General features: G+C 38.6%; 1 protein-coding gene across 1 annotated transcript in view; it reads left to right on the top strand.

The window, feature by feature from the left end:
- The window catches only part of LOC109924520 (BEN domain-containing protein 5-like), a 38,060-nt gene extending 13,820 nt beyond the window's left edge, over positions 1–24,240 (top strand). Inside the window, exons 2-6 of the mRNA XM_048596346.1 lie at positions 1,017–1,156; positions 9,802–10,063; positions 15,392–15,684; positions 15,768–15,978; positions 22,075–24,240. Of these exons, the coding sequence (XP_048452303.1) occupies positions 1,017–1,156; positions 9,802–10,063; positions 15,392–15,684; positions 15,768–15,978; positions 22,075–22,325 (1,157 nt within the window). The 3' untranslated portion in view covers positions 22,326–24,240. The remainder of the gene's footprint in view (positions 1–1,016; positions 1,157–9,801; positions 10,064–15,391; positions 15,685–15,767; positions 15,979–22,074) is intronic.
- Positions 24,241–25,231: the final 991 nt, after the last annotated feature.

Genomic DNA, 25,231 nt, shown 5'->3' with positions numbered 1-25,231 from the left:
GTGCTGAAACAAATTGTCCCACCGGAGCTGAGGTGACTTTCCATAGACTGTTGACTATACCTGGAACCTGCCTCTTACATCACAGCTGTGATTGCGTTCAAAATTATTTGGTCGTAAAACACTTTGAGACATCCGGTAGTTGTGAAAAGCATTGTAAATGCATGTCTTGTGTTCTGTATGGCCCACTTATAGAATCGTGGTAGCAAAGAAGACTGCTGTGTCACCCATCATATCCATATTGGCACCTTACAAGGCTAAAGCAATGAGTTTGTCTTCCCGATTGTTTGTTTTTCATACTTCTGCAAATGTTTTATTATCAGGAACCTATCCAATTGCCTTTTTAACTTGAGTCTGCATCCATCAAACTGTACTGCATTCTTAATTTGTTAGCATCAAAAGTTGGTTTTCCTTATGCTGCCTTTGATTATTTTGCTGCTCACTTTAAATCAGCCTCCTCTGCGTCTGTTTTCCAGTGGGAACAGTTTGTCTCTATCTAGCCTGTCTAGAACATTCATGATTTTGAATAGCACCATCAAATCTCATTCTCTGACCTTCTCGAGAACAACCCCAAGAGAAAGTGTGCCTTTTGAGTTTTTTATTATTCCAGAAATAAGAATTTTGTAACAAATTTCTCATTTTTGAGTGAACAGTTTTTGATATTTTGAACGCTTTTAATAAAATATTTGGCAATGTTCCTTTGTGTCAAAATGGCAGTTTGTTTTGAAAATTAGGCACATAAACCAAATAAAATGATCTGCCTGATTTAGGACTTTTTAACTTCAGCTTTAACAAAATTAAAACTGTCAAACATCCATCGAGTGAGTCCATCGAATCAGAAAAATTCCAGTATTTTTCTGGAACCCTCAGAGATATTTATGCCATGTCCATAGTAATGTAAATTCAGATTTTAGTACCTAGATGTTGTTCCAATCAAGTAATATCTGGTGAAATATGTACTGCATCAGTAAAGCTCTTGATTTTTATTTTATTTTCTTCATTTCTTAAAAATTTCCTAGATAGCAGACAAGAGCTGGAGAAGTTTTTGAAACTGAAAAAGTGCAAAGTGCCAAAAATAATTGAAAGTTTCATTGAAGTGTCTGAATCAGAAGATGGTGACAGCACTGAAGATGAAACGCATCAATTCAACAATATCCAGGTATTAAATAATGTTTGGGAATCTGTTACCTTTTGTAAATGATAACAATGTTTTTCTGTTTCACTTGCTTCCCTCTTACCCCCTTCTCTTTAGAAGAGGCTGACAAACACTGGGGTGTAATGCCACAGATGTTTACATCCCTACAGAACTTCCAACAGACCAGTGTACCAGCAGGAACAAAAACAGAAGTTGCTGGAAAAGCTCAGTAGGTTTGGCAGCATCTTTGAAGAAAAAAATCAGAGTTAACGTTTCAGGTCCAGTGACCGTTACTTGGAACTCTTTCGGTTTTTATACAGTGTACTGGCAGGTTCTTTAGAATATCCTCTGCCATAATCAAACATGCATTTTCTGATAATGTTTGCTAAATGCTTTTCAAAAATTGGAACAGGGGCTTCTTTCCCTTTGTCCCAAGTTGAGATCATTTATACCACCTCTATTGCCACCCTGATTTACATCAGTTAGCAAAGTCTGGGATTGAACTTAGAAGTTAGCATTTAAGACCCTACCATTAACACTGTGCTCACTAACCTGGGACTGTCAACTATATTGGGTAAACAGAACTAAACATTTCATATTACTATAGGCAACAATGTAAAGGTGTCTCATAAACTGCATTAAGTACAGCAACAATTTTGAAAACTTCACAGCTGTTTAGATTGTGATTGCTTGTCCTTTGATGAAATGCCATGTACCAGCGTTTGCTGAAACGTTAGGCATATTGCTAGTACCTGAGTTAATGGTGAAATTAACTGGAAAATAACTAGGGTCTGCACAACTCCGTCTCCTTCACATTAACGTGCCTGCCGTGTATAATGGAGACTGGGGCTTGTTGAAGGCAGAAAAAACACTACTTTTACAAACTTCCTTCTTTTCTTCCATGATTTAATGGCATAAATGTGATACATTTACTCATTAAACTATCTGGAGATTCAAAGATTCATTGCTTCGAATATGTATTTCAGTTTTAATAGATGTTTGGAAGCCAGTACAGTTTTGGTATATGTTTTAGAAGGTACTGTGGGGAAAAAAAAACAAAATATTGCTGATCCTGGAATCTAGAGTAAAAAGAAAATGCTGGAGATTTTCATCAGGCAGGCAGCATCTATGGAGCGAGAAGTAGAGTTAACGTATCATGTTGATGATCCTCTGTCAGAACTTTAATTGTTATTATAACTGTATATGAGAACTTTTTAATGGGGAATTTATAAGTGTGATACAGGCTATTAAGGTTTTGCATTTCGGTAGTTCATTCAGATGTAAGTTTTGTAGTAGATTATACTTTATGTAATGACACTTAACTGTGAATTGAAGAAATAATCATACTTGCTACATACTTGCCTTGTACACAGTCCAAACGAATCCTCATTTGAATGGAATCTTATAAATTACATCATCTTCAAGATGCCTTCCAACCATCAGATTACTTTTGCAGGACAACCACAGATATTATAAAATATAAAACAATTATAAAATCAAATGCAATTGATTTGCATAGAGCAATGTCCCACAAAGAGCAAGCAAGTAATCTATTTCCAGTCTTTTTCTTTCTTGCATGAGAAATGTTAATCAAGGAATTAAGGAAACTCTCTTTGCTTCAAATTATTGCCATAAGACAAACAGATCTTTCAGGTTGTGTACTTACTAAATAATAGTAAAATTGGTAAGAATGCTAAAAAGTTCTAATTTGTGAAACATATTGTTGCAATAAAACTACAATGTGGGCATCTACCCAGCAATGAGGAAAATTACCCAAGTATGCCCTGTCCATAAAAAGCAGGATAAATCCAATCTAGCCATTAATTACCCCATCTTTCTACTCTTTATCATTCAGTAATGGAAGCGGTCATTGACAGTGCAGTCAAAAAACATTTGCTCAGGAATAACCCGTTCATTCGTGCTGAGTTTATGTTTAGTCAGGGCCACTCCAACCTCATTAAAGCCTTGGTCTAACATGAACTGAAGAGTTGCAGTCCAGAGGTAAGATGAGAGTGATTGCCCTTGACATCAAGGCAACATTTGACCAAGTGTGACATCAAGGAATTTTAGTAAAATTGAAGTCAGTGGAACTTGGAGGAAAACAGTGTTGATTTTAGTCATACCTATCACAAAGGAAGATGAGTAAGGTCTTCAGAAATCAATCATCACAGTCCCAGGGCATCATTATAAGAGTTCCTCAGGGTAGTGTCGACTGCCTAATCGCCATCATCTGATTTAAAAATGACCTTTTCCTCCATCAGAAAATCAGAAGTGGGGATGTTTGTTGATGATTGTACAATTATTCCCATACAAAAAGATGAAGGTAAAGTCACCATAGTTCCCAAGGACCGTAGGGCTGCTCATTCATTAGAGACAGAGAGAAACAACTGGTGGTGATTTTAACCTGAGGGTCACCATGCCTCAGGCAAGGGGCAAAGTTGAGAATGTGGGACCTTGGTGGTGACCTTAGCCAGTATAGGAATTGAACCCATGCTGTTGGCGTAATACTGTGAAAAACAGCTGCCAGGCCAACTGAGGGAAATGGACTTGCAAAATGCACACAAGGATAATGTGTCCATCTGCAGCCAGACCTGGGTAACATCCAGGCTTGGGTTATTAAGTGGTGAGTAACATTTGTGTCGCACAAGTGTCAGATAATAATTACCTGTAACAAGCGAGAATCTATCCATTACTGTGATGTTCAATGGTATTACCATTGATGAATCCTCCAATATCAACATCCTGAGGGTTACCATTGATTCAAAGTTGAACTGAGCCAGCCATATAAACACGGGCAACAGGAGATAGTTAGATGCAACAATTTTGCAGCAAGTATCTTGTCTCCTGTCTTCCCAGTGCCTGCCTACCATTTATAAGGTGCAAGTCAAAAGTTTGATGGAATACTCTGCATTTACCTGGTTGCGTGCAGTTCCAACAACACTCAAAGCTAGGCACCTTCTACTTGATTGTGTACTAGATTAGCAACCCATCCATCACTTCCAACATTTCCTTTGCCGCAGGTGCACAGTGACAGCAGTGTGTACCATGTACAAGATGCACTGCAGTAACACATCAAGGCTCCTTTGATTGCCCCTTCTGAAAGGGCAGCAGGTGCATAGCAATAATACCACCTGCCAGTTGCCCACCAAGACATGCACCAAATGACTTGGAACCATATCGCCATTCCTTTATTATTGCTGTGTCAAAGTCCTGGAACTCTCTTCTTAACAGCACTAGTATACCTAGAACGCCAAGGACTTAAGTGGTTCAAGAAGGCAGGTCACGACAGCAGCTTCAGTGCAATTAAGGATGGTCATTGAATGGTTTCTTAGTGCAGTGCCATGCACCAAATCAAAAAAAAAGACATAGTAAATTGTATTTGTATAAATATATAAACAGTAGTGGTGAAAGGCAGGTGAATTTGTTTCCTCTGTAAATCTTGGATGTGTATATCCTAGATTCAAGTTGGAATTTAATATTTACATGTTAGATTTACAAAGATGTCAAGTTAATTTATCTCTGAACGATTTTCGATTACTTACTTGAATATTGACCCGGATTTTAAGGTCAGCAGCAAACTAATGGTACTCACTGTTCATTTTGCTTACAGTGATTTTTCTGAGCATTTGCACCACAGCTTAAAGTAAAGTTGAATCAGTGATAGTAGGAACTGCAGATGCTGGAGAATCCAAGACAACAAGGTGCAGAGCTGGATGATGCTGCTTGGCCTGCTATGTTCATCCAGCTCTGCACCTTGTTGTCTCAGCTTAAAGTAAAGATTTATTTCAGTGCAGTGCCCTCTGCAGGAGAGCTGGAACCTGTATGAAAAGGGCAAGCAACAGCATACTCCCTTCCACTCAGGAAGATTGAAGAATCTTACTGAGGCACACTGTAGGTAATAAATCAATTATAGGTCATAAATCACACTTAACTTTTACCCAGAGGAAATCTTTTTAATTCTCTTCTTACACGACTTTAACCAATTGGCAATCAGGATTCTTGGCTAGTAATTCTGTCAAATATATTCAAAAGTAAAACAAGAAAGAAAATTATTGAAAACTGAAGAAAGTGACTTTATAACTCTGTTTCATTTTAATGGAACTGTTCTGAAGCATTAACTGAGTTTTCTTCTTAATGATGTCCCCACATCTGTTGAGTTTTCCAGCATTTTGTTTTTAAGACTTCCAATATTCACAGTATGTTGCTTTTGAATCCACTGCTCTGTTCCTGAACAGGAAACACTTGAGCATGGTATTTCACATGTGAATTAATGTTACTGTTGATTTTAGATGTGAATTACTACATCCGTTGCCACGCACACCATCATCTTGTGGTTCATTACAAACCAGCAATCATCCCTTCCAATCGGAACTCTTCTGGTCTACACTTCACACCCACTTAATCAAGAGCCTTGAACATGTTTTTATGGAGAGTATCACTGTGAACTGAAATATATATATATATAAAATATAGGAAACAAAAACAAATTTCTGGAAAAGCTCAGCAGGTCTGGCAGCATCTGTCGAGCGAAATCAGAGTTAACGTTTCGGGTCGAGTGACCCTTCTCCAGAATTCAGGAAGCCAAGGAACTAACCTGGGTTCAATGGAACATGCAGGAGGAAATACCAGGAACAGCACTAGGCAAGCCTTAAAATGAGGTGTCAACCTGTGAAACTGCAATAGGGCTTGCATGCCAAGCAGGGGAATCAGCATGCAATGTACAGAGCTGCGAGACCTCTCTACTAATGGATCATATCTAAGTTGTGAATGTTGTTGGGCAACTGAACAACTCACTGGATGAGGAGTATCCCCATCTTTAACATCAGTGCAAATACAAGGCTGAGGCATTTACAAGCTGCTGCTTCCAGAAGTGCTGGGTTGATAATCATCCCAGCCTCCTACTGAGGTCCCTAGCATCATGATGTCAGTCTTCAGCCAATTCGATTTACTCCACACAATATCAAGAAATGACTGAAAATACTGGATTTTGCAAAGACTATAGAATCTGACAACAAAGATATGCTCTCGAACTAGCCATGCTCCTAAAGCGCTGTTCCATTACAATTACAGTACTGGTATCTACCCCTCAATATGGAAAATTATCAATGAATGTCCTGTCCTCAAAAGCAGACAATTCTGACCCAGCCAGTTATCACAACAATCTACCCTCAATCATCAATAAAGTGATGGAAGGTATTGGAGACAGTGATGTTAATCAGAAATTATTCAACTGTAACCAGCTCACTGGCACTCACTTTGACCTCTGCTCACTGATCTCCTCGTCTCATTACAGACTTGGTGGAAGAGAAATTTTCAAAAAAAATGTAGCTTTTTCAGCAAGAATAGAGATCTGTCTGTGGCTTACTATGCAGCTTAAGGATAGCATTAGATTCAAAAAGTTTTTATAGTGTTTCAAATTTAGTAGCAAGTCTGAAGATCAGGAGTGTTTAATAAATCAACAAAAGGCCACCAGAAGATTGATTAAAATAGAGAAACAATACAACACAGTAAGTTCTCACTTAACATTGTAGTTGTATTCCAGAAAGGTACAGTTTTAAATGAAACAACATTAAACATATACAACTTTGTCCTGTAACCGATGTAAAAGCTATAGTTAGGTTCTATAGGACCACTCTTTGTCAGCAAAAGAAAAAGGCATTTACCCGAGAAGTTGAAGTAATTTACATTGTTACATTCCTATATTCATAAATGAAAGAAAAATGAGCTAAATCTTTCTATTTACCTCCTGTTTGCTGACCTCCAGCTCACCATGTCCCCAACACCTCGACCTCCCTGGTCGTCATCGATGGTGCTTGCCACAATTCCCACACCATCTTGCTTCTTGACCCTTTTGCTGTCAACCCCTCCCACTTGCTGCTTCCCTGTCCTGAACCCTCGCTGTGAGCAAGGACTCGGGAGACGATTGGTGACAGACAGGAGGAGCAGTTTCAGAATGAGAGCAGCTTCGGGTTGCAGAATGTTGAGGTAAGTCAGAAGCTCAAGAGGCAGAGCAAGGTTTGGCAGAGAATGAAAGTATTGACAATGAAAGAGAGGTGTCAGGGTGCAAGAGAGGCTGCTGCAAAATGGTATCCATTTGGACTATGCAACTATGTGTCACACCTGACATAAAAGAATGTTAAAAGAAAACTCCTGACATTAATCGTAAATAAGTTCCCCGTTAGCTACACGGGTTGTAATGATGACAGAGAGGCTGCAAAAAGATGAAGACCTTCTAAATTAGTGGGTAACAAGGTGGCTGATGGAGTATGGTGTGGACATGTGTAATGTTATTAGTTTTATTCATTAGAATAGAAAAACGGTATTTTTATAAGGTGTAGAGTGTGTAAGTATACATATTCAGAGGGACTTTGGTGAGCACGATGAACATAAAGTTAGCATGCAGGTACAGCAAGCAATTAGGAAGGACGTTGTTATGTTGACCTTTATTACAATGGGATTTGATTAAGTCTTTCCAAGTTTGAACTGGGCTTTAATTAAACCACACCATAGTTTTGATCTCTGTATTACAGAAAGATATATTTGCATTTCAGATGCAATAGCAAAGGAAAGATTGGTCCCTGGGATGAGAGGGTTGCCCTGGATTAGAATTTGACTAAATTGAAACCATATTCTCTAAAGTTTAGAAAAATGAGAGGTGATCCATCAAAACAGACAAGTTTTGAAGAGGTTGGCAGGGTAGACACTGAGAAGTTGTTATCCTGGCTGTGGAATTTAGAACATGAGGACACAGTCTCAGGATAAGGGTCGTTCATGTAGGAGGCAGATGAGAAGTTTCTTCACTGTATTGTGAACATTTGGAATTTCTTATCCCAGGGAGCAAGATCTGATCTTTTGTGTCTCAAGAAATCAAGGGATATGGAAACAGGCAGGAAAAGGTTGAGTGAGAAGATCAGCCAGTATGCTATTGAATGACAGTGCAAGCTTGACAGGCCATCTTGTCTTCCTGTTTCTTGAATTGTGAGCATTTCATAATCGTTCTCTTGTAAATTTGTAGCCAAATAGTTTGAAAAGAGGAAAACAGATTTCTAATGAGAAGGAGGTAGAAGACAATGTTAATTCTATTAGGTGTCATCTGTAGTCAGATAGAGTCATAAAGTGTGGAAACAGACCCTTCAGTCCAATTCATCCATGCTGACCAGGTTTCCCAAACTAAACTAGTCCTGTTTGCCTTTGTTTGGCCTATATCCCACTTAACCTTTCCTATTCATGTACCGGTCCAAATGTCTTCTAATTGTTGTAACTGTGCCTGCATCTGCTGCTTACTGTGGTAGTTCATTCGACATATGAACCACCCTGTGTGATGCTTCTCAGCCTATTTAATGTTGGAAGCCACACCAGATTGTTAGAGAGAAAGTTTATGAAGGAACTATGATATATTTCCAAGTCAGGATGGTGAGTGGCTGGGCTGAGAACTTGCAGCATCTGGTGTTCCTATATATCTGCTGATTTTGTCTTTGCAAATGGTAGAGGTTGTGGATTTGGACAGCATTGTCTGAAGAACCTTGGTAATTTTCTGAGGTGTAATCTTTTACATGCTGCTGCTACTGATTCAGCAGTGGAGAGACACATGATTGAAGTGGCTTGGTATTGTGGGTGTCTCATGTATATGGCTTATAGTTTGAAAACCGTACAGTTTGAATTAGTCCAACTTTTATTTACAATTTTGTTTTCACCCTATTTTCTCTTTTCCCCCCTTATGGTGTTTGCAGTTTGGGTCTTTTGAATTTGTCTAATTGGTCATTCATTATAACTGCGCAAAAGACTGAGAACCCATAGAAGCTCTTGGAGTAATGCACAGTACAATCTTGAATGACAGAAGGCATCACCAAATGGTGATCATGATGAAGAATACTTGTGGATACTTCCTGTGTCATTTTCAATAGGGTGTAAGGTGACTAATATCTCTCCTACAACCCTGATGTGGAGCTAACAGCACAGCCCAGGAATCACATTAAAGGGTTTCTAATATATCCCTCAGTTGCAAATTGAATGACTGAACCGTTCAATACATTTAAGGTTTGTTCCTGTTATTTTTCCCTTGATTTTCATTACTTTTATTTTTATTTTATTTTTATTTTAATCCAAGAAATCAGACTCTAAAACATAATGGATCCCACTTATCTAATGGTTCAGGTCATTTAAATTGTAAATGAGGGATAGATTGGAATCGCATAATTTGCTTCCTGGATTGTGTTTTAGTTTTTTCACTATTTCTAGGCTAGATTGCTGAAAATGTGTTACCATATGGGGATGGAGGAGGAAGAAATAGCAGTATTCCTATATTGTCTGCGGCGTTATAATAATGACCGGCTGTACATTTGGGTCATGTGGGTGAGTTGAGTAAATGAAATCTCACAACAAATGGGAAATAGAAAATTAAGACAACGATATTGTCATGTGCATGTTGTTTTCCATTCATGTTTTCCATAAGCAATCACTTTTTGTATTGGTCATTCAATGTAAATTCAATATTGCTTGTGAAATTCAGTAATTTATTAGTTGTGAAATGTAGTAGACTTTTTGCAATAGTCCTCACATGGTTTAGACATGGCACACAAAATCTTTGCCCTGCATCAAAATAGAGATTCAGTTTAGAACCTTTGTTTTCCCCTCAAATTATTTGCTGCAAACTATTTTGTTTATTTTAGGAACAAGATGTCTCCTGCTTTGAAGATAGCAGTGATGATGATGATGACCAAACACTAAAGATTTTTGATGAACTAAAACATAAGTACTCTCGGGCCAAGGCCAACAATAAAAGATTGATTCAGGAACTTAAAAAGGTTACTGCAAAACTTCGATTTGCTGAAGAAAAGCAAAAAGAATATGAACACTTGGCATCTGAACTACAGCGACTGAGGGACCTTAATATGGATCTTCAAAATGCACTGCTTTTGAAGTTATTTAGATGTAAGTTTCTTCTTTCCAAAAATGGATTCCAGATCAAGCTAAAATAAAGGTTAATTACATCATATTTCCATGCCCTTTTGTTTGCTCCTTCAAAACCTTGTCATAATCCAGTAGGAGGCTTACTAAAATTAATTAGCTAACTGGAATGTTTAAATTGGTTGTTCAGTTGTCTTTGTTAATTTATGTCCCCTTCTTTACCAAGTTTAATGTGCTAAACTATTATGTTGTTAACTTGTGATAGTTTGAGTTTGTAGCCCATTATTCAAATCCTTTTGTTTCCAAAGTTTTGTGCTAATCTGACAATCATAATGTTTTCTGTAGCAAATATACCATATCTCTTTTCAGATTAACACCTTGGTTCTAAACTTTCCTGTTCTCTTACCTGCTGTAACCATTTAGTTGATAGGGAATTTTAAAGGATTTAACGTTTGGGACATCACAAACTGATCAGGGTATGATCTCAATGCAAAATACTGTGGACGCTGGAAATCTGAACCAAGCATAGATAATGCTGGAGAAACTCAGCAGGTCTGGCAGCATCTGTGGAAAAAGAAACAGCAATGACATTTAGCGTTGATCTGACTCTTCTTCTGAACTGAAAAGTGTTGGAAAAAACTTTTGTTATATGTTTGACAGGCAGAGGCCCAGTGCAAAAGACAAGGGTTTGTTAATGGTGGAGAAAGAGATGCAAAATTGGTGTAAATTAAGGTGTGAAAGGGAGAGAATGTGTCCTCCCTATTAATAGCAAAGTAAATGAGACACAAACAAGACAAAGATCAGGCAAAATACAGCAGATACTTTAAATCTGAAACAAACACAAAAAATGCTGGAGAAACTCAGCCGGTCTGACAGCATCTGTGGAGAGAGAAACAGTTAATGTTTCAATCCAAATTGACTCTTTTCCAGACCATGTTGACATTTCTGAAAGAATCATACTAGATTTGAAATGTTAACACTGTTTATTTCCTCTACAGATGCTGCCAGACCTGCTGAGTTTCTCCAGCATTTTCTGCATTTGTTACAAACAAGGTTGTAGGGTAGGGTGGTGGTGCTGGTTGCTGGTGGGGAGGTTTGGGAGTGAATGTAAGAAAAGTGGAGAACGTATATAGTACAATCTGCTTCTGAAGTTATTGAGTTCAATACTGAGACCTTAAAAATATAGAGTGCCTTAGTAGAAAGTAAGGTGTTGTTCCTCAAGCTTGCTTTGTACTTCATTGGAACATTGCAGCAGGCCCAGGCCACAAGAATTAGCATGACAGCAAGACGTTTGATTGAAATGGCAAGCAACTGGGAAGTCAGGTCATTCTTACGGGCAGGAGAGGTGTTCTGCGAAGTGGTCACGTGGTCTGAGTTTGGTCTTGACAATGTAAAGAAGACTGCGTTGTGAGCAGCAAACATATTAAACTGGTTTGAAAGATACACTAGTAAAATGCTGCTTTACCTGCAAGATTAGTTTGGAGCCTTCGACAGTGAGGAGGGAAGAGGCAAATGGGCAAGTGCTACACCTTCTGTAATTGTCCTGGAATGTGCCATGGTGGAGTGAGGAAGCATTAGGAGTGGTGGTGGAGTAGACCAGGGTAGTTATGGAGGGAACAGTCCCTGCAGAATGCTGGCAGTGGAGAGGACGATAACATGTGTTTGGTGATGGCATCTTGCTGGAGGTGATAGAAATAGTGACGGATGATCCTTTGAATGCAGAGACTAGCAGGGTGGAAAGTGGAAACGTGAAAACTTGTCATTCTGGATAGGGATGAAGGCAGAAGTGTAGACAATAGATTGGAAATGGCCAAATGTCCTATCATCTACACTCAGGGTGGAATCCTTGGTTCAGGAAAAATTCCATTATCCATTTCAATCTCCCAGTTTCTCTGTTGTATCCATTCTGAAGGTGCCACCTTATACCTAACTGCCTCCAACATGACTTCCTTTTTCCTCAAATGAGTTTCAATGAAGCGCAAACAAACTCAACAAGCTAAGCATCTCATTTTCTGTATAGGGACTTCAATTCAATAACTTCAGTCACTGACCACATTGTCTTTTCTCCATTTTTCTTACTTTCCCTCCCTCCCACAGCTTTGTCTTGTTTGCTTTACCGTTAGTAGAGAGGACCCATTCACTTCCTATACACCTTAATTTACACTTACTTTACATCTCTTTTCTCATCCTCCACCATTAACAACCCTTTTGCATTGCACCTCTGCCTTGGCCAAAAGTTTTTTTAAAATAACATTTCAAATACCTTTTCAGTTTTGAAAAGAGTCCTGACTCAAAACAGTAACTGTGTTTCTTTCTCTGCAGATGCAGCCAGAACTGCTGAGCTTCTCCAGCATATTCTCTTTGTTTGTTTATAGTCTCATTCATCTGATTAAAATAATATAGGATTCTGACAGGGTAAGTGGAACCAATCTTCCTCTCAAAGGAAAGCCCAGGGAAAAATGAATAATCTTCAAATTTGAACACAATTGAAAGTAACTCCATGAAGTTTGTCCTGCTTTTTTTTCATATATTCAAGGCCAAGAGACAGATTTTTAATCAATAAGAAAATCAAGTCATGGGGAAATGGCAGGAGAGCGGAGTTGAGGATTATCAGATTAGCCATGATCTCATTGAATGATGGAGCTGACTCACTGGGATGAATGTCGTACTTCTGTCTATGTTTATGGTCTTGTCTTAAATCTTTTCTTTTCGGTATTCTTCTTTATGCCTCAATTCCAGCTCCTTCAGTCAGTGGGCACAGTCTGCTTGTATTTACTCCATCTTGCCACTTTAAAATTTATCAAGTTAACCCCTATCCTCTTCTGCTCAGTATTTAAAATCCTATTTGATATTTTTGTACTTCCCACATGTCATATAGCATGCAAGTGAAGCTGCATTATTTTTTTCTCTACTTCAACATCCTTTTAAAGTGTTCTGTAGTTAGGCTTTACTTAAACTTGCCATTACATCTCAACTTTTGTATTGGATTCATCTCACCATAGACCTAAGAGTTTTTGCTTGTAATGTCCTTGTCACATTTATTTATTGAATTTCAGCTGCTACTCATCTCCCACCAACCTACCCCCAGCAAAGACAAAAAACAGGAATTGGATTAACAAAAGACCAGTGCCATGGTTAATCAAGGACAGTGAATTAACTTGCAGGTTCCTATGCTCCTAGACAGTGGACAGGCAATCCAAAGAGAACTGATATTGTGTAAAGTCATTCCTCATCAGTATTGATGCATAAACATTTTATTGTAAATTCAATATGCTCAGATCATAAACCATGTCAATTATGCTGTAAAGGGCAATTTCCAGCTACATAACTGATGGAAATTCGTTATTCTGGGCCACATAACTGTGTCTGTGTGTGCTTAATATAAGATGAGGGACCAGCTGTGAAAAGAGAATTTTTGTGCATGTTTATCCTTTGATTTATTTCTCATCCTATGTACTACTTTTAATCTAAAGAATAAGGATCAACACCTACACCTTTCCTATATGGCAGCCCCAGGAAAAAGAGGATAAGGATGCCCAGTATCATAATTTTTCCCCTCTGATAGAAACCACTTGGTCTCCAGCAGGAATATTTGCATAGCAACTTGGGTGAGATTTGCAATGAAGTAGAATGGGCAAAAGCAAACTGTGCCATTACTCCATGATTATATGAAATCACCACTGTTGGTCATTGTATAACTGAGAATTTTACATTGTTTACTGCGACTAAACATAAAATTTAAAACTAAACCTTTAGTTTTCTCAATTTAAAAAAGCCTTATTTTCAATGGAAAATGGTGGTTTCTGAAACTTTTGGTTGTTAACACCTTCACTGACTGGATAGCAAAGAACGCATTTAGACAGAAAAATTACATTAAGCCAATGGATTATACACTCAGGGTGCCACCTTATGGTTTACAATAATGTGAAGGTCTGTGCTCCTTTTCTATGGTCAGCAGAATGATAGCAGGGCACATGGATTTTTACAGTGAGTTGTAATGTCTCCTTCATAATCTCATATTTGCAGGCAACATAACCAATACTCAAATTAATTGTGCTAGTCATTTAATATCTACTGGTGATGTATTGATGAGGAAGATCTATAGGGTACATTTGGCTAATGTTGGCTCCAAAACAACATACCCCAGCAATGGGCGTTTGAAACCTGTTGATCTTTGGCAGACTCAATATCGTGTACCTGCAGTTAACTAGGACACTGATGACACTTAACCTCCAGCCTGTCCCATCAACAAGATCTGAAACTAAAGAGTTGAGGCTATACTTGGATGCTAAAATTCTTCTGCTTTAGATCTTAAACCACTGTCTTAATTCTTCAAGTGTTTGTTTTTTTGACTAGATTTTGCTGCTTAAATACAACAAATATCCCTGCTCTGGCTCTCGTCAAATTGCGTCCTAGGTTTTCTGGACTTGCATACATGAAATATATTCCAACAGCCTTTGAACTACTGTCAAAAGCAGACAGGCAAACTCAAAATCTCAGCATTCTGATTTTTAAACATTGTAATGTGTTATCCCTGATGTAAAACCCCATTATAAATGAAATGGTTTGACTTACATGCATAGCCTTAAGCAAAGACTAATGGCCACAACATTCTTTTGCTTTGGCACAGAATTTCTTTGAGATACCATATTCAGTCACCTTCCATTTAGGAGTACATGTACGTTTCTAGAGATAAGAGTTAATAAAACTCATAGCTGCCTAAAACTGATTCACAGGCCAGTATTTTTGCTTTATAATTGTCTTTACTGATGAGTGCTGCCGTGGAAAAATTTGGGGAACTTGTGCTAACTTGCAGCGTGGAAGCCGGTCATGAGAAAACGTTTTCCACAAAAAGACCTTGTTTAACCAGTTGATTACACAATGTTGTTCCAGCTGCAAAACAAAATATGGGAAATGTCACATACAGGTAGAGGCCTAATTCCATTGATAGAAGGAATCCAAGCAGCTGGATTTACGGGGAAGTTAGTTTTATAGTACATTATTGTGCATGCACACTTGACTACTCAGAACAAGTTTCCTCACTCAAACTTAAGCTACTTGTAAAACTATAGTGAAAAGAATTTTTCAGTTGTCTTATTCTCTGTTATTAACTTGTATTTTGTTTATTCCTTTCCAGATATTTATTAAAAGTTTCAGTATTATAACCAATGTTAGAGCATGAGCTGCTATTTTAGTGATTTGATAGCTGGTGGCACAGCCTAAAGTATTGATAGCTTTCATAGAAAGGGTAATTTGCAGTCATTTAAAATCTTGCAATCCATAATAACATTAGTTCTTGAATTAGCCTTTTGATTTATCATTCCAATTATTTTCAATATTTCACATTTTCAGTACCAGAACAGTACCATGGGTCAAATCCTGAGGAGGAGCTAATCGACAACACATCAGCGCATCAACTAATTTCAAGTACTCCAGTAACATCTATTCTGCAAGACCACTTGAACATGCAGCAAAGAGTTTATCCCTCCAAGAAAAGTCCACATTCTCTCCTTCCAACTCCAAGTACCTCTGATCATCTAGAGAGTCAGATTGAAAATGGGAACAACATGGTACCATGTCCCTGGGCTTCAACCCAAGCAATTGCTATGACTCAGCCTAACATTTACTCTGTTCAGGATGGAAAGGTAAGGTTAGCTTTATGTGTGAAAGATACTTCCCATATTTTGTATTTACAATCTGTTGATTCTAGTACAATTTGTAAATATAGGTTCACATTGGAGCTAATATATGGATTGATGAGGACAAGTGGGAAACTGTGAAACGCCAGCCAAGTGATTCAAGATTTACAAAGTGCTTGGCTGTAGCTGTGTGGGGAGTGGATACCTTGAAGGACAGAAGTGTCACTGGAATTGCATGCAACTCTACAAAGTCGTCACCCAAGCCACCTCTTTCCCCTTATAAAGTACAGATTATTAAAGGTGAGCTTAGGAACATTTCCACAGCAAGTTGTTTAGTTTATTTTTGCTTATTTATTATTCCTTAGTATTATCCTTTCCCATCCTACCTTCCCAATCCTCCTGCTTACCCAGGAAAGTTCTGGCAATTTACAGATTCTGCATTGAGTTTTGCATTCGTAGGTGACAGTTTCAGAATTCTGCTGTACCAAAAATGCTAATTGTCATTTTTGAAATATTTTATAATTTTTTTCTTCACTTCGCAAAGTTAAAGCAATTTTAAAAGAGAAATTTACAATTTTGCTTCAGTAAAGCATAGTGACATCATTTTGAATGCCCAACACCTGGTGACAAAAATTACTTGCAGCAAAATCACTGTTGAAGAGTCGGATGAAAAGTTGGGGCGAGAAAGGACCTCCTGTGCAGTCGGTTGCAGAACTTCTCATTGGTATAGTACATCTCTAAAATGGAACTGAACTGATAAGCCCTGTGAATATGGTAACAACTTCCCAAAATAATTTAAAAGCACAGGTTTTTGTATGTATATGATGTATGTTTATATGTAATATGTGAACTTTAATAATTAAATGCTGAATGTTACTATCCTACTGTTTTGCTTCTGTTAGCGTTCTAGGGTCATGCCAATTTTGAAGTGTCAAAATGGAGTCCCAGTGGAGGAAATATTTTGAAAGCACTGAATTAACTTTCTTCCACTGGAGTTTAGAAGAATGAGGGTGACTTGACTGAAGTCCATAGATCCTGAATGGTCTTGACAATATGGACATGGAAAGGATGTTTTCTTTTGTGGGTCAGTCCAGAAGTGGGATCCACTGTCTTAAAATTAGGAATCACCATTTTAGGACAGTGATGAGAGAAATTCTTTTTCTCTCAGTTGAGTCACTCTACCTCAGAAGGTGACGGTGGCAGTGTCATTGGAATATTTTAGGACAGAGATGGATAAATTCTTGTTAGGCAGGGGAATTGAGGGTTATTGGGAGTGTGGAACTTGAAACACAAACAGATCAATCATGAGCTTATTGGATGACGGAGCAGGCTCAAAGGGTTGAATGGTCTACATCTGCACCTATTTCTTATGCGTGTAGATATGTATGCATAGCCTCTAGTCTGAGCCTATGGCACATCCTAAAATAACCAACAAGAGAGAGAAGCTATTTGGCTCACCAATCTGTGTAACGAATGCATCTATGCATGGCACATTGGTAACATTGACCACCACACAGTCCGAGTGAAATGAAATCCTGTTTTCACATTAAGGATACCCTCCATCCTGTTATGTAGCATTACTGTTGTGCTAAATTGGATAAATTGAGAACACATCCAGCAGCTCAAAACTGGGCATCATGGAGTACTGTTAAACAACAGCAGAATTGCATTCAACCACAATCTGTAGTCTTATGGGCCATATCCTTCAATATACTAATGCCATCAAACCAGAGAATCAATGCTAGTTCAATGAAATGCAGGAGAGTGTGCCAGAAGCAGTACCTGCCAACCTGGTGAGACTACAATAACACTATATGCTTGCCAACAATGAACGGAGTACGCCATAGCGAAAGCTAAGTGGTTCCACACCAATTGATCAAGTCAGAACGCTGCGTTGGAATTTGAAGTCAATAAAATTTAGAATTAAAGTCTAATGATGACCATGAACCATTATTGATTGTCAGAAAAACAAACCCTATCTGGTTTACTAATATTCTTTAGGGAAGGAAACTGCTGTCCTTACCTAAGTGTGACTCCAGACCCACAACAATGTGGTTGACTCTTAACTGCCCTCTGGCCAATTAGCGAGGACTGTAGCCAGCAATGCCTACAGTCTTGTGAATGAATAAAAAAAATGTCCTGTCATGCAGTTGTAAATGGCAGTGGACAGGAGGATGAGGAGACTGCAGATATTCTCATTGAGGGGGAGCCCTGCACATTAGTGGAAAAGAAAAGACCAAACATCTGCAGCCAGAAGGAAGAAGTACATGATCTATCTGGTCTCTCCTGTACTCCCTAGTGTCAAAGGAGCTTGTCTTCAATCAAGTAGATTTACAGGGCTGTTGGCACTGAATAACATAGTAAAGGCTACAAACACAGACAATATTCCAGCAGTTGGACTGGAGATTTGTGCTCCAGAACTAGCCATTGGTCCAATACAGCTTGAATACTGTCATCTATCCCGTGATGTGAAGAATTGCCCAGGTGTGTTCCGACCCCAAAGCAGGACAAATCCAATTACTGCCCCATTACTCTACTCTTGAACAAAATCAGAAATTGCTGGGAAAACTCAGCAGGTCTAGCAGCAACTGCGGAGAGAAAGCAGAGTCAACGTTTTGGGTCCAGTGACCCTCCTCCAGAACATTCCATGGCATCAGAGTCCCAGCAAAATTGAATTCAGTCCTAGCTCAGAAGTGGTGGCTGCTGGAGGCCAATCACCTCAGCCACAGACAATGCTTCAGGAGTTCCTCAGGGTAGTGTCTTAGATACATCCATCTTCATCCATGACCTTCCTTCCATCATGAAATCAAGTGAAAATGTTTTCTGATGATTGCACAAGGTTCAGCACTATTTGTAACTCTTCAGATCTTTACAAAGTTTGTGTCCATGTGTAGCAAGACCTGGATAATGTTACTTGTCACCTAAGTACTAATCAATGATCACCACAACCAGAGAGCATCTAACTACCTTCCCTTGCCATCCACTGGCATTACCAACACTGACTGCCCCCTTCTCTTGGGGAATTGCCATGGATCAGAAACAAACTGGACCAGCCATATGAATACTGCAGCTACAAAAGCAAATTTAGAGGCTCCGAGTTGTGTGGTGAGTAAATCACCTCTCCCCTCAAAGCTGTCTACCGTCTACAAAGCATAAGTAAAAATGATGATGGAATGCTATTCAGTTGCCTGTAGGGGTGCTGCTCCAACAATACTTGAGAAGTTGAATACAATCAAAGAAAAAAAACTGAAAGAATTGGGGATGCTGCAAACCAGGAATAAAAACAAGTTACTGGAAAAACTCAGCAGGTCTGGCAGCATCTGTGAAGAGAAATCAGAGTTAACGTTACAGGTCCAGTGACCTTCCTGTTCTGAGGAAGGGTCACCAGACCTGAAACATTAACTGTGATTTTTTTCTATACAAATGCTGCCAGACCTGCTGAGCTTTTCCAGCATTGTCTGTTTTTGTACAATCCAAGAAAAGTCAGCTTGATTGGTACACCATCTAACACCTTGAATGAATGTTTACATTCATTCTCTCTTTAGTGCACATTTGTGCCATTTGGAAGATGCACAGCAGCAACTCACCAAGGCACCTTTGACAGCACCTGCCAAATCCATAAATTCTATCATGTCTGAAGGGCAATAATCACATGGAAACACCATCACCTGCAAATTCTGTTTAATACTAGATATCAGCTTGACTTGGAACAATGTCTTTATTACTTCTCTGTTACTGGGTCAAAATCCTGAAACACGTTTTCTGACAACCCAGTAAGTGTAACCACAGCAGATAAGCTGCAGTGAACTAGGAAGCTGGCTCACTACCACTTTACTATCAAATACGATGAGCAGCAAATGCTGACCTAGCCAATGACACTTAAGTTCCATGAAAAAGAAAGTTATAAATAACCATGCTGCCAAGAGCTCCATATATAACTGACACCATCCAAACAACTGTCTTAGCACCGAAACTGTTCAGTCAGCAAAATATATATCAAGAGCCTTGGTCATATCAGCAGAGACCATATAAAGCTCTTTTATGCTGCTGTACACATTTTGCTGAATCTACTGAGTAGTAAAAACAGTCAATAAATTTCATGCTTGCACTTAACATACCTTTCAAAATATTGACTAAGTCCTCTGAGAGGCATGTTAAGATGCACTTTTGTGAATTTTTTTGTAGATATCAAAATAAAGTAAATTTCTTAACTTGTCTTTTTGGACTCTTATGCTTACAAATGCTTTCTTCATGATATGGATGTCATGGAGTCAGTTCTGCACAGCACAGAAACAGACTCTTTGTTCCAACTCGTCCATGCCAACCAGATATATATAAGTCTAGTCCCATTTGCCAGCATTTAGCCCATATCCCTCTAAACCCTGCCTATTCATATACCTATCCTGATACCTTTTAAATGATGTAATTGTACCGGCCTCCTCCACTTCCTCTGGCAGCTCATTCTGTACACTCACCATCCTCTGCGAGAAAAAGTTGCTCCTTAGGTCCCTTTTAAATCTTTCCCCTCTCACCCTAAACCTATGCCCTCTAATTTTGGACTCCCCCACCCCAGGAAAAGACCTTGCCTATTTACCCTATCCATGCCCCTCATGATTTTATAAACCTCTAAAAGGTCACCCCTTAGCCTCCAACGTGCCAGGGAAAATAGCCCCAGTCTATTCAGCCTCTCCCTGTAGCTCAAACCCTCCAACCCTGGCAACATCCTTGTAAATCTTTTCTGAACACTTTCAAGTTTCACAACATCCTTCTTATAGCAGGGAAACCAGAATTGAACACAGTATTCCAATAGTGGTCTAACCACTGTCCTATACAGCTGCAACATGATCACCCAACTCCTATAGTCAATGGAGGCAAGCACACGAAATGCATTCTTCACTATCCTATCTACCTGTGACTCCACTTTCAAGGACATATGAACCTGCACTCCAATCCCCAGGATCTTATCATTACGTGTATAAGTTGCTGGCTAGATGAGCATTTATTACCCATTCCTAATTGCTTGGAGGTTATATTCTTTGAATCTTGTATGGTGGTCCCCACGTCCAGATGATTTTGAAGCATCTGTGCAATTGGTTACAGCCCCAGCAACTCACTCACCAATATCTGCAAGGTTTCCATCTTTCTTGCAGCTTTACAGTAGTCTTTGTCTGATGGCTTCGTAAACGTTTGCACTTATTAGGATCTTTAAATCATTTGGTAGCTTCCGTGTACTGAAGACATTGTATATTGATTATTGAGTTATTCACTTGTTTATTGAAGTGTTTGCATCAAGTTTATGCAATCTTAGCTCTGCAGTGACTAGAATTCACTTTTCAGAACTCCAGAATTGGTATGCTTTGGCTGCAGTCTTTCTTTAGTGCCTAGCTGTTTGTCATTTTGGCCAACCCGTTCTTGGATTTTATCCTCTTATTTGCCGTCTTGCATTTGCTGTGACTTTAACTTGATCTGACCATTTTTGTGCTATGCTTATTTTTTGAGATCTGCCTAGTGATTACATCCTGTCCTCCCCAACCCATCCCCCCCAATACACACACGGAGACAAACACATACCCTTCGAGAAAAAAATAGAGAAAATTGAGGATACTTCAAAACTTAACTACTTTCCAGAAATTTGTTGCTATTGCCTGTGAGTATGCCCATGATTGAGACATAAAAATCAGTCTAATTTCTTCATACAAGTTCTAGTTTTATGATCTCTACATTTTTTGCCTTAAATCTTATCCTGCACATATTATCTGTTGCATGAGTTTGAGTTCTTTAGTCCCTTGTATTTACAACCATTTATTTCATGTTTTCCTTTGCTCAGCATTTTAGGTGTTTTTTTTGATTTTGCTTATTTTGTAACTACTTTTTCCAACAAAAATCCAACTTAGCTTCCTATAGCACCTTTCCTGATTTCAGGAGGTCCCAAGTGTCCTAATGTTTGTAGTGTAGCCAATATTTGTTATCTAGGCGAATTCAGCAACCCGTTTGTGCGCAGGTTCCCACAAGCCAGTGAATTTATTTTGATCATTCTTGGGTTAATGTTGGGTAGCATACTACGAGAATGTTCTTGTTTCTCAAACTGACACATTGTACCTTTATCACCATCTGAACAGACAGATGGGACCTCCACTCGACAACTGATTTCAAAAAGTAGTACTTCAACAATACAGGACTCCTTCAGAGATGCACTGAACTGTCCGTCTAGATTATGTGCTGTAATCCTGGAGCAGGCCTTGAACTTTTCATCTTTAGTTGACAACAAGTATCTGGTGCATATTTAAGTTTCAGAAAAACAAGTTAGTTCCCAAGATATATAGCTTTAGATGAATATTTTTAAATATCTTATTTAATTTGTTAATGAAACTAAATAAAATTCTGTTTCCTCTACAGAACAATTACTGAACAGAATACGACAAGATGCCAAAGATGACAATGAGATTCACAAGCGACTAAATAAAGTTAATCGATACATTGGAGAAAAAATAATGGACATTAATAAGCAGTGGCGCAAAGCCAAAGCAGAAATATCAAAATTTAGGAACTGTGAGTGTGAAATAGGATTAAAATGTGAAACTCATGCACATTGTGAGAGATCTGAGGTACCCATCAAGGAAGAGATTGAAACCTTTATCTATGAATAATCTTGTAACAACTTATACCTTGCATGATCAGAACATTCTGTTCATGGCTATTCCAGTTATTATTAGTATATAACTGTTATTTAATTTGATTATAGTGAAATTTTCTCGTTTTTCATATCATTTATTTACCATAATATGGTACTACAGAAAGCCTTTTCCTGTTAATTTGTATGTAGCTGTCAAGTTTTAAATCTCAATGTTAAATCATTGTACAGGCAATTAAGCAACTTGTAGAATTCTACAGAAGGAAGCCATTTAGCCCATTGCACCTATGTTGCCTCTCAAAGCTTCTAGTTATTCCCCATGACTTACCCTTTTTACATATCTTTTAAATTAAAACATTCATCCACTTCCCTGTTAACACCTATTAAAGATTCTGTTGCCAAGTCCTAACAGTTGAGTTTAAAAATAAATAATTATTTTGGCCTTCTGTTGTTTTTGGCAATGATAAATTTCAATCTTTTATTTGATGGATTAACGATTAATTGGATGTAGTTTTCCTTATTTACTTAATCCAAGCTCATTGTTCTGAATACTGCAAAAGATCTCATCAAGATATTGGCTGTGATCTTAGGAAAGACTGTAGTGTTTCCTTATAACTAAATCTTTTCACCTCTGGCATGATCTTTGTGAATCTGTTCTGTACTCTGACTGTGACCTTGATGTCCTTCCCAAAGGAAGTTGAACAAATCCAAATATAAAATTAAAAGTGTGTCTTAACTAATATTATGTATAGACTAAGCCTTACCCCCTTGCTTTTGTATTCTTTGTTGCAATTTATAAAATATAGAAACTTGCATACCTCTTTTATACAGCTTTATCAACTATCCATTCTTTGGATTTGGCCATCACTGTCAGATCTGGCATTTATCACCGATCACTAGTCACCCCAGAAGAAGATCGAGATGAGCCTTTTTGTTTTGCTGCAGCTTATCTGGTAAAGGTATTATCATGATGCAGTTAGGTAGAGGGTTTTGAGATTTTAGCACAGTGACAACGTAGGAATCACAATATGTTTTCAAATTGGGGTGACTTGTACAACTTGGAAGGATATTTTTAGGTGAATATTTTTCCATTCGCCTGCTGTCTTCATTCTTATCAGTGATAGAGGTTAAGACATTGGTAGAGATGCAGGAATTGCCTTGGGACGGTGCTTCTGTAAATCTGCAGGTAGTAAATACTGCAGCCGTTAAGAAGGTATTTAAGGTGGTGGCTAGGGTGTTGGTCAGATTACTGCTGCATCCTAGATTATGAAAAGCATTTTGACAATTTAACAGCGATACACCCATCCAGGCAAATGGGAAATATTTCCTAACTTTTGCCTTGTGGATGATGGAGGCTTTGGAGAGTCATGAGGTAAGCTACTCATTTAAGTGGCAAGTAATATTCACAGCACACAGCCAATTATTCGCGGTGTCCAGATCTTGCTACATGTGGTCATGGACCCTTTTTTATGGGGAATTGCCAGTGAAGATGAATGTTATCATTAGCAAATAACCTCCCTGCTAACTTTAGAAGCAGCTGAACATAGTCAGGTTTAAGGATGCTGTTCTAAGCAACTCTTGGTCCAATGTCTTGCTGCTAAGGTAATTGGTCTTAAATTGTCACAGTCATCTTTCTTTGTACTAAGTATGACACTGACTGCTGAAGAGTCCCCCCTGCCTTTCATCACAACCACCACTACTTTCAATCTCCAGTATTACCATTAAATATACTTTAATGAGAGCTTTTTGATGTGGACTCGGTTAAATGCCTTGATGTCAAGATAGCCATTCTTGGCATTGAACCTGTGTCCTCAAGTTTATGGATGTATCGAATTCTGCCAAGTTCTGTTTTTTATTATTTTACTGTATATTTCCATTGATTCTTTTCTCCATGATTTGTATGTCTCCTCATTAAATTTCAGCTTGCATCATGCAATTGTAAATTACTGAGTAGTCACACTCAAAAAGAATGCCACTTCTCAAAGGGTAATGGTAGGTTTTAGATTCAAGAGTCACAGATTACCTACAGTAGATGGTTGAGAGCTCAGAACTGATTTTCAAGAAGTTTATTAAGAAGCAAGATGTGGTAAATAAGCTAAATAGATAAGCATACAATGCTGTGATAGGTGAGAGCAGTTTCTGGTGGATAAATGGGTGCATGTTTAGCTTATGGCAGCAGCCTTCTCTCCAGTGGACATGCTAGGAAAGTCTTGTTTTCTTTCACACACCACTGCCCCAATTTTCTGCCACCTTTCCTCGTCTTCCTCCATCTTAAGGTTAGGCAACTGCCTGATTAGGAGTACCCCAGTCTTCAAGTTTGACTCTGACAGTTTGTGGAAGTTGAGGGGCAGATTACTTCCCTGGTTGATCTTTAGCCATCCTTCCTGAGGAAGGGTAACAGATAAGAAATCTTCATAGCTATAACATGCACACTCAGCTACCTGCTGGGGCTGACTATGGTGACTAAAGTAAGTACAGGAAAAAGACCTCTTTGTTCACATCTTTAATCATTTATTACCACCTGCTTTGTTGAAGGCTGTTAGCAAGAAGCTTAGCTTAAAAAAGAATCCACCAAAATCCTCCTTGTTAAATTTTATTCTTTCATGGAATGTGGGCCAGCATTTATTGCCCCTCTTTCATTGCTTAGAGGGCACATTGCTGTGGGTCTGGAGTCATGTGTAGGCCAGACCAGGTAAGGATGGCAGATTTCCTTCCCTGAAGGGCATTACTGAACCAGATGGGTTTTTTCAACAATTGACTATGGATTCATGATCATCATTAGATTCTTAATTCCAGATTTTTAAAAATTGAATTCAAATTCCACCATTGGCAGGATTCGAACCTGGGTCCATCAGACCATTACCTGGGTGTCTCAATTAACAGTCTAACAATAATACCCCTAGGCCATTGCCTTCCCTATGG

The sequence above is a fragment of the Rhincodon typus genome, chromosome 4 (assembly GCF_021869965.1).
Source record: "Rhincodon typus isolate 14 chromosome 4, sRhiTyp1.1, whole genome shotgun sequence".
Lineage (NCBI taxonomy): Eukaryota > Metazoa > Chordata > Chondrichthyes > Orectolobiformes > Rhincodontidae > Rhincodon > Rhincodon typus.
Note: the sequence above shows the minus strand (reverse complement) of the source record. Positions and strands in the feature narration are given on the sequence as shown.